The 11,087-nt window shown below is 37.4% G+C and overlaps 2 protein-coding genes across 2 annotated transcripts in view; one reads left to right on the forward strand and one right to left on the reverse strand.

Moving 5' to 3' along the window:
• Positions 1-3,697, reverse strand: part of LOC136876172 (caspase-8) — an 88,111-nt gene extending 84,414 nt beyond the window's left edge. The window contains exon 1 of the mRNA XM_067149895.2: positions 3,579-3,697. The gene's annotated coding sequence lies outside the window, so the exon portion shown is untranslated. The remainder of the gene's footprint in view (positions 1-3,578) is intronic.
• A 168-nt stretch (positions 3,698-3,865) lies between these two features.
• meigo (Solute carrier family 35 member B1 homolog meigo) lies at positions 3,866-7,919 on the forward strand. The gene has a single exon (XM_067149897.2). It carries the CDS (start codon positions 3,966-3,968, stop codon positions 4,911-4,913), a length of 948 nt encoding a protein of 315 aa, XP_067005998.1. The 5' UTR covers positions 3,866-3,965; the 3' UTR covers positions 4,914-7,919.
• The last annotated feature ends 3,168 nt before the right edge of the window (positions 7,920-11,087 follow it).

The following is an 11,087-nucleotide window of genomic DNA, read 5'->3' on the forward strand; positions in this document are numbered from 1 at the left end:
CTGTTTAATCGTTGGCGTTTAATTAAAAACTTCCCCATATTACAAGACAATAACTGTATATTCACTTCAGTTTTATAATAACATCAAATATTGAGACTTCAGTTTTATAATAACATCAAATATTGCGACTTATTCAACAATCAATTGCCCTACATTTAAACATCTCTCCAAATCCAACTCGAGTACTGAACTGACTGCAGGTGACCACTGATTGGTTTATATATGCTCCACTAAGGTTGGGGAGTGATCGACATGTTTCTCTACTAACGTTCCAGTGGTTTGTGTACCCTCTGCTGGGGTTTTCACTATTTGGGGACTGCTCGGTAGCATTCGAAATTCCTCTAAAACAGGCATACTTACTTGTACGTTGGCATGTGCCGCTATACTCAGCATTGCCAAACAGTGTGCCGCATACGAAAACAGTCTGACAACCCCTGAGCTAGGGGAAAGAGCAGTGACATGACTAATGAAATAACATAGAAAGTGTGTATTCAACAAGTATTGGCGACAACAGAGCAAAATGACTGATTACTTCACTCCTAATCAGGAACTTTGGCGAGTACTGGACAAACTCTTGGTACTGTATTCATAAATTACGTGTATTTTATTATATTCATGGTGTGCTTAAAAGTGAATACATAAATCTACAATAAGCCTAATTAAGTTTATTTTACTGTATTTTTCACTTTCCTCCTCACTAGACTGATAATACGAATCTCAATTACTACAACACGCGTTTATAATGATACAATTTTTCAGGTTCCTTGGATGTCACTATAACCGAGTTCTACTGTAATTAATTATGATGTTATTTTACTGAATTCTTATTTCATCATTAGAAATTCAAGAAGTAGTACTACCGTGGCCCCACAGAAAAGTTCACTGTATGGTTTAGGCCAGAGCGGTATAATCTAGCATTATTGAAGACAATCATGTAGGCCATGAAAGTCTACATCAACACAATATTGTGAACAGAGCGATTTATGATTTTCTGTGCTGTAATTTTACAAATAAATCTATTACTTTTGTGAACATGTTTTCCTATAAACTATTTACTCCTTGTCAAATGCCCATTGGTAATTTTGCTATGTTATCAATGCAAATATGCTCATTTTAATGCTAAATTTGTTGGGTTAGACATCTCTTATTAGCCCTGACGAACAAGCAAGGGTATTAGGATTTGGAAGTACCGTAACTGATGTGGCATATTGATAAGGTACAACACCAGTGAAAATGAAAACCTGCAGAAAACCATTACCAGCAACAGGTTCCCCAACAGTAAGGCTCAAACCCACCATCTCCCAAATGCTGGGCTTGCATGTTAACTATCCCGGTATGTCAAAGCGTATTGGCTAAACTGGTTGGACAAATACACTCACATATTGCTAATAAAAGGAGGTAGGACTAATAAGTATTACCGTAACTATGATTTGGAAACCAAGCATGCCACGATTTGTTGGTAGGCCAAAACGGTACGCTAGCATAGCGAGTCAACAGCTTAGCAGTTCACTTGTCCAACAGGGAAAGCTGTATAGCAATACCTGTCAATGGTACTTTGTACCCCCGTGGCTTCACAAGAAAGTCACTCAGCGGTACAATGTACCGCACCGCCAGACAATGTATTAATTTTATAATTTTTGAGGTAACAGGGTCTATTCATTCTCTATTTGCTTGGACTTCAGTATGTCCTACAATTCAAATAGGCCTATATACAGTAGTGTCTATGGTTGCAGTTAAATAGGCATTGACTGATAATCAGCAAGTCATTTTCTTCAAAACATTACTCTACTTTCTCCTGATTTTTAATTAAGTCTACAAGATTTTTTCAGAATAATTCCACTTAGCTATGTCTTGGTGGTTATTGTCTGGGTATATTTATTCTGATGTCTCATACAGAAATGACAACCTATCTACAGTAGAATATTGTACTGTACTTTAGGGTGACCAGACATCCCTTATTTTATGGGATGGTAAGTTACCTTATTTATCAAAAGTGTCCCTTTATCCCAATAAAAAATACACGAGAGACATATTGCCCTGTTTTTCGTAAACCATCCCGCAGATTGAAAAATACTGTGTTTAAACTCTATTTATCACAAATTTTGGATGTATATTTCTCATTGTGTGAAGTAATTACAGTTTGTTTGGTTGGCACAAAATGTAACAAACCAGTGAGACAGACATAATTTATATAAAATGTAAAAATGGCAACTTATAATCCTGCATAGTGAACATTGTTTTTGTTATGTGCTCGAATTGGGCTGCTTCCATTTATAATAATCAGTACTGGTATTCTATAAATAAGTGGTACTCTTTCCGAGATCTGTTGGCTAGTGTTAAGAAATTCTAATCTTAAATACGGCCTAATAATCAACGGCAGTCGAAGTGTCCTATATTTTCGTGCTTGTAATCTAATCACCCTACTCTCATTGAATAGAAATAATAGATCGTAATGTGAACACCAGCAATGAAACACACAATAGTGAATACATCTTTTCACGTAGGGTTGCGTCGAGGGCATCCAGCTGTGGGTCAAATCCATATTGCATGCTGAACCCAGTAAACCAGGAAAAAGCCAAAGAGAAAAGGATTTGATGTGGACTTGGCCAACGACAGGCCAGGAATGTAAAAGACTGTTTCAGCGGTGGTAGGTAGTGTGGTGTGTTGTGTAGGGTTTAACATGAAAAGAAGTGTATTAGGACAAACACAAACACCCAATCTTTGCACTAGAGGAATTAAACAACACAGTTAAAAACCACGGCTCGGCCGGGAATCGAACTCGGGGCCTTTTAATCGGACGTCTAACCACAACAAATGCCGACTACAATTAATTGGGAAAAAGGACAAGAAGAAGGAGATGATGATGATCATCATCATGGTTGTTGCAGTTAATAGTTTGATATTTCTCAAGTGAACACATCCCTTTGTAGTAACGTTTTCCTGCCGGGCTGAGTGGCTCAGACGGTTAAGGCGCTGGCCTTCTAACCCCAACTTGGCAGGTTCGATCCTGGCTCAGTCCGGTGGTATTTGAAGGTGCTCAAATACGACAGCCCCGTGTCGGTAGATTTACTGGCACGTTAAAGAACTCCTGCGGGACTAAATTCCGGCACCTCGGCGTCTCCGAAAACCTTAAAAAGTAGTTAGTGGGACGTAAAACAAATAACATTATTATTAGTAACGTTTCACTTGTTGAATGAGAAACGTTAGTTTCCCAACATACTTTCATATTCTCAAAGAAATTCGCCACAAATCCCTCTCGTAATCAAAACATTACCTCTCAAGATAATTACCATTGCTGATTCTGCAATTGGACTAAATCACAAAATAACTCCACATCACTACACGACAGTACATAGTAAATCCCAGAATCTTGATAATATCTAAAATTTAAAATATCCTCTCTTATCTTGCATGTCATCACAGTAATTCCCCCACACTCACATGACACAGACACACCAACGTCGAGAGGATTATTAATTTATATAGCCTACCCGTCAAAACAATTTGCAGTGTGAAAAAGACTCAAGAACAGTATTACATGTAAACAATATTCCATTTTGTAAACCATTTTCACTTACATCTCGTTCTCTAAAGATACTAAAGGCTGTCAATTAAATGGTGAAAATATCTTGAGATTGTAACGAATACCACACTTCAGCCGTAAGGCAATAAAGACGCCATTGATACAATTCATTCCATTGCCCATGGGCTTTGTTTAGAAATTTAGTTCGCCGTTTATCCACTAGATGGCGAAGACGAAGTCCGACAAACATTGGTCCAGATTGGTCAGTGATGTAAATGATAAACTGACGTGGTTTTCTGGCAAGTTTTATGTATTATACCTTACTGTGGTGGTACCACTGTAGTTGTAGTGGCATATGTTGACGCGTGATTCTGTCAAAACAGCTTTTTAAGGACAATTTTAAAGGTCGGTCGAATTCATCCACGTGGAATAAGCAAGTCCAATGGAAAAGATCACAAAGTTAGTTATATGTGCGCTTGGAATATTTGTGTGTTACTTTTATTACGGTATCTTACAAGAGAAAATTACGAGAGGTACATATGGAGAAGGTGAAAATCAAGAAAAATTTACTTGTATGTTGACTTTGGTTTTCGTACAGTGTATTGTAAATTACCTATACGCCAAAATTATATTGGCAACCGTAATGAAGCAAGGTGAAGATAATACACGGATGCTCTATTACAGTTCTAGTGCCCTAACCTATTTGCTTGCGATGGTGTGTAGTAACATGGCCCTTCAGTGGGTGAACTACCCAACACAAGTAATAGGTAAATCAGGAAAGCCGATTCCTGTGATGATACTTGGTGTACTGTTAGGCAAGAAGAATTATCCTCTGCGAAAGTATATATTCGTTCTCTTAATTGTCATTGGAGTGGCTCTTTTTATGTATAAAGATGGAAAAACTTCCGCAGATAGTGGGGACTCTGTAATTGGTTTTGGTGAATTTCTCTTACTATTATCTCTAGCAATGGATGGATTAACTGGTGCTATTCAAGAACGAATGCGTGCAGAACATCAGACAAAATCTGGTCATATGATGATTAACATGAATTTATGGTCCATGCTGTATCTAGGAGTTGCTATCGTTGCAACAGGGGAAGTGTTTATGTTTGTTAATTTTGTTCAGCAGCATCCAAATATTATTTGGCAGATTATTACATTCTCAATTGCCAGTGCTCTGGGACAGTTTTTTATTTTCTTGACTGTAAGTGACTTTGGACCTTTGCCATGCTCGATTATCACAACAACTAGAAAGTTCTTTACTGTTCTAGCCTCAGTACTTTTATTTGGAAACAAAATTTTACCTAGGCAGTGGTTAGCAACGGTCGTTGTGTTCTCAGGCCTCTTCCTCGACAGTATGTATGGTAAACCAGTCTCAAAGAAGAAATGAACAGGAGAATTATTCTGTCCTACTGTTAGACTTACATATATCTGAGTTAATTTTATCATCATATGAACAATATTACACAAAAGTGTAAAGCACACACTATCATTTTTCATATACAGCATTGTTTAATAGTTGTATGATGCTTGCAGACCGTATCATGCCTCTTTCAGATGTCGCCAATTTGAATTACATATCCTCGTTATAGTATCTATAAAATAATCTATTCTCAAATACTTGTGATGTTATGTACAATTATAAGTTAACAAGATACAGTATAGCTTAACACACCAGTTCCTACCAGAAATCCTTTCTGTGTGTTCATAACCAAAATACGTCGGAACAAAAAAACAAAAATGGAAGGGAGTAACTTACTTATAAATGGTGAGTATTCATGACAGTTTGCAATCAATTAAATTCATGTAAATTAATTAGGACATTGCAAGATTGTTTTTCCATATCCTACAGGCTTTCCATGATTCAAGTTTCATTAATTGCATTGTTTTCGAGAGTATAGGGTCAGCCAGGATAATTCTGGGACAGAAATGAAAACTTTCTTATTCTAAGGCACTAAATCTCAAAGTGGAAAGTTGGCATGATGTTAAATTATTGTAATTTGGTACCCACACTTCATTTCCAGGCAAAAATTTTATTAAAATCTTATAACTGTTTAGCAGTTCCATAAAAACTGTGTCCCACAATTACCCATTGGTTTGGGGCAATGTTGGGACAGGCATGTGGCAAAGGAGGGACACAGTGATAATTCAGTGAGAAAGCTTGTTTGACAGATACTGAGGCAATAGTGGAATAGAGTGTATTCATATTATATGACTGATTAAAAAAAAAAAAAGGCATAATATTGCGCTATTTTTCGTTAATTAAAAAGCAGGCTTCTTAACTGGTAAAAATTACCTGATACATAAAGCAAAAATAATCACTTTTATTTACTACCAAAATACAGGAAACTTAGGATAAAAAATTACCACTGTCCATACATATTGCTCAATTAAAATACAGGGCAACATTGATATCAAATACTTCTCAAATAAGCAAAACATCACTCACTTCACATTATCAATGTTAAACTTGCACCTAATAAAATATGTTTGGCAAAAAGAATAGGTTACTATTTTAGTCTACTATGTGTCAAAGTAATCCAATGACGTAGGCCCTATTTTTTCTCCATTACATCTATGGACTCTGTAAATTCATAACAGATACAATCCCCAATACAAACAAATGTAGGTTGTGGCAGTTTTGTTATAATATTTTAATGGCTAATTAATAATACCAATATAAATGGTCCATTATTGGACATTATAAATTTTCCAGCTAACTCATTCTTGGTTGCCAGCGTTTTGCCCGAGTGTGTTAAGTTGGGCTCATCAGTTGGTAAATAGCACACCTACCAAGATGCATGGCTTGTGCATACTGTGGAGGCCACTGCGTAGGCTATTTGGAGCCACCAGCAGTGCCAATGCACTACGAGAGACTTTGTCTCATTACCAAAAATTGATGCCTGCCAATGGGAATCTGTCATCTGATGGCCAGGCAGACATCAATTTTTGGTAATGAGACAAAGTCTCTCGTAGTGCATTGGCACTGCCGGTGGTTCCAAATAGCCTACGCAGTGACCTCCACAGTATGCACAAGCCATGCGTCTTGGTAGGTGTGAGCCCAACTCAGCACACCCGGGTAAAATGCTGGCAACCAGGAAAGAGTTAGCTGGAAAATTTATAATGTCCATAACGGACCATTTATATTGGTATTATAAATTTACTAATTCGGGACAAATATTCCAAGTTCCCTATGGGAATCAACATCTATATCATGGCTAATTAATGTTGCATGATCTTCATCTGGCCTGAATACCATATTTTGTCTAAACATTTCAGACACATCACTTCAGCATCATTATCATCAGTTACATTTTGTATAACACATTCATACCTGTATTCACTGATTTTTTTGCTTTCTTGCTACTTCAAATTTCACCAAAACAAAATCTGACTGGTGTAAATCTAAAATACCGAATTTTTCGTCTGATGTCCCCTTTTCACTGATTGAGTTACAGCCATCTTCAGAATCACTTGATATTACAAACTCATCACTGCTTCTGCTGCTTTCCCATTCTTCCATGTCTTCCTTGCTATCACTGCTGATTTCTTTCCTTCTCAATGTTTTAGGTTTTCATCTAGCCTTCTCTTTTCCTCATTTAGTCAATTTCTGTTTGCTACATGGTGTCCTATTTATTTTCTCTAAATATTCTTCTGTAGTAATGACCTTAGCACTGCAGTCAATTCTTCTCCTCTTCGTTGGGGATGCAGATGTTTTCCCAGTCCTTTGAAGCAACAAATGTTTGAAACATTGTTGATTCTGTTGTGAATCAGATGATGCATCAAGATAATCTGCTTCTGCAATACTGGTACCAGTTTAAGCTGCTTGTGAAGATTCAGATAAATTGCCCAATGGCTGGAGTTCTCTGTTGTTGTACCCTTCAAGCCTCATCGGATCTAGTCTGTCAATGGGATATTTGTTCCAATTTAGGGGGAAAATCCCAGTACTCTCAAAACCTTTCTTAATATTGTCTCTAATGTGAGAGCAGTATGCCAAATGTCACAAAGGATGACTTCAAATTATACAATTGGCTTTAAATAAAGTAACCTAAAAGCAGGTCTAACAATTGTCCCAACTTTACCCCATGAATGTCCTAGAATTGCTCCAAAACATGTCCCACAATTGTCCCGAATATGAAAATAAGAATTTCTTTCTTAATATTGATCGTACAAATACTTAGCTTTAGAGATAATTTCTGCAGTGCTCTCTTTAAATGTGGATTAAAAATAACTAATTGTATCAACAACAGTTTTTTCAAAAAATTATAAATATTTCTTACCAGAAAGCAAATTTTTTAATGCTGAAAATGAGTGGTTGTTTTCCATTATTTTTCCTGCTCATCACATGGTAATTTTTTGTAATTTAGTTATTGCCTGCCATTCAATAAACTCATTATAATGCAATCAATATTTTTTCTTCCCATAACAGAAATAATGAATCATATAGCTGCACTAGAAGATAACTTAGCCAATGGCTATGACAATATATCAAGTATAACTAACTTACTCCATGGCTCTACGGCCACAGCTCTCCAGTCGTCCCGGTCTTCAGCACACCTACGCAACCTCCTGACTCCAATGGTCCTCAGATCAGTCTCCACATCCTCCAGCCATCTCATCCGGGGCCGACCTTTCCTTCTCCTGCCCCCAGGGTGCCCTGTCAGTGCCTTCCTTGGAAGTCTTCCCTCCTCCTTCTGTTGTACATGCCTCAGCCATCCAATTCGTCTCATTTTGATTGAGGTCACCAAGTCCGGCTCCTTATACAATAATCTTATTTCTTCATTTGTTCCGATTCTTCATAAATCTCCCTTCTTCACTGGTCCCACACATTTAATCTCCTCTCTGAGTCCTCAGTCAATACCCATGCCTCACTCCCATACATAATTACTGGTTTAATTATTGTTTTGTAGAGAGTCAGTTTTAATTTCCTGCTTAATTTTTTACTTTTCAGAAGAGGGTACAGTGTTCTGTTGGTAGCCTTAATATGATTTACAATATTTATTTTCTGATGTTATTACTGAGCCAAGGTATGTGAAGCTATCTACTGCTTCAAAGGTGTAATCATCCACTTGGAGTTTTCCGGTGTTCCTTCCACTTCTCTGTGTTACCTTATATTTAGATTTAGCCTCACTTATCTCCAAACCCAGCCGCATCTTTCAGCTAACTCAAGGCGGTTGTAAGTGCCTTGTTACTTCTAGCGGATATCACCACATCATCTGCGTAAGCCAAAACTTGGATCAGTCTATTGTAAATATTACCACCCGGATTAGTAGTTATTGATCTTACAGCTTTCTCCAACACTAATTAAATAACACTGGTGATAAGGGATCTCCTTGCCTTAGGCCTTCTTCTGTTCTGAAAGATCTTGACAGAATTCCCTGCACTTTTATACCTGACTTTTGCTGTTCTCCAGGGTCATCTTAGTCAATTTTATTAACTTCTGTGGGAATTTAAACTCCTTCATTGTTTCCCACAATGTCGATCTCTTTACTTTGTCATAGACTTGTTTAAAATCTATAGATAGATGTACTAGTCGAACGTTGTATTCATGTCTTTTCCAGAGTCATTCTCATAGTGAAAATATGGTCCATCGTCGATCTTCCAGGTCTGAAACCAGCTTGGAACTCCCCTATAATTCTTTCTGCTCTACTACTAACTCTCTTTGTTGTGGCTGTAGAGAGGATTTTGTACACTATACTCAGTAAGGATATACCTCAATAATTCTTGCATTGCATGCGTGACCCCTTCATATGTGTAGGGCATATATTTGCTAGTGTTCAGTCCTCCGGTATTTTACTTATTTCCCATACCTTTTTAATTATCTTGTGTATTCTCCTCACCAACACTTCTCCATGTTTTACCATTTCTGCCGTTATGAGGTCATTCCCTGGGGCTTTACTGTTCTTCAATTGTTTTATAATTTCTCTTATTCCTTCAATCGACGGTGATCCCATATCGTCTTCATCCTCATCTCAATTCTCCTCATTCCTCTCATCTCTCTCTCTCTGAAGTTTGCATACAACCTGATCCTTCTCTTTCTTCATTTATTGGTCTGACAGAAAGTAATGTTTCAAAAATGTTTTGCCCATTTTTCCAGATTTCTTTCTTTTCCAACACTCAGTCTATCAGTTTCGTCCTTAAGCATATTCACTCTAGGTTGATATCCCTTATTTACAGTACTTGTCCAACCCTATGGAAGAATTTTCTACCTTGCTTGTTTTCAAAACTCTTCTGCATTTCATCCCCTCTCTCCCTTTCTCCTATTCTTTTCTTGTTCCTTATCAATGTCTTTGCTATTCTCCGTTTCTCTTTAAAAACTGCCATATTATTTTGAGTGGGTCTCTGTAGTAATCTTTGTCGGGCCAGATTTCTCTCTTCCAGAACCTTACTACCCACTCCTTCGTCATACCATTTATTTCTATTCTGTTTCCTTCTTTCTCCAAGTACTTCCTGCGCTGTTGTATTTATTGCTAGCTTGGTTTCTTTGCACATTGTATTGATGTCCACACCTCCATTTCTACCCATCTGTAGTTTTCTTTGCAGCCGGTCTCTATACTCTTCCCCCTTCTTCTTATCCCTTAACAGTTCTACATTATAGACCTTGCTCTGCTCAGCTCTGTCCCTGGGTTTAATTGCCAGTCTTTCTTGGAACTTGATCCTCGCCAGTATGTGATCTGAATCACTGTCTGCACCACGCATGCTTCTCACATCCATTATATTGGAGGCATTTCACATATCCATCAGCACATAGTCTATCTGGTTCTTTGTCAGACCGTGTCTCTTTATGGATCTCCTTATGGGGAAACCATATGCTCTTAATCACCAGCTCCTTGCTAAAGGCAAAATCAATCAATTTCCACCTATTCTCATTGGATTCTTGGTGTTTACTGTGATATCCTGCCACTGGGTGGTTTTCTTTCTCTTTGCCTACTTTGGCATTGTAATCCCCTAGGACAGCTTTAACATCTTACTTGGACAACTTATATACTTGCTCCATTTTTTCATCGAACTGTTCTTTCTCTTCCTCTTCGGCATCCTCTGTTGGGGCATGGACACTAATTAGTGGTATGTTGCCAAATCCCCCTTTCAGTCTTAACCGGCATAGTCTGGGGCTTATTGCTTCATATTCAATCATATTATGACTGACCGATTTCTTAACCATAAACCCTGTTCCTATTCTATTTTCTTCGTCCTCACTATTGAAGTAAATGTAGTTCTCACAATCACAAAGAATGGGTACCGTCCACCTAATCAGTACTTTATTATATCTTGTTACTATGTAGTACCGGTTTCGACCTTCACAGACGTCATCCTCAGCTGGTCATGAGATCTAAAGCTAACTCAACATATAATTTTAAAACATTACTAAATTTAATGAAGAATGTCACATGATGTGAGTGATAACATTAAAATGTACAATAGATAAAATATACAATGATATAATGTGTCCTCTGGTTTAAAAAACAGGCGTCGATATTCTATGACATGTATATGTTACATAATATTCTGGTGTACTGTTTATGATTAACAGATAATTTGGTGAAATACAATTTCTACACTTAAA

Source organism: Anabrus simplex, chromosome 6 (assembly GCF_040414725.1).
Source record: "Anabrus simplex isolate iqAnaSimp1 chromosome 6, ASM4041472v1, whole genome shotgun sequence".
NCBI classification, from domain to species: Eukaryota; Metazoa; Arthropoda; class Insecta; order Orthoptera; family Tettigoniidae; genus Anabrus; species Anabrus simplex.

Coding starts and splice junctions, on each gene's coding strand:
- meigo (XM_067149897.2), top strand. CDS start 3,966: ATGGAAAAGATCACAAAGTTAGTTATATGTGCGCTTGGAATATTTGTG.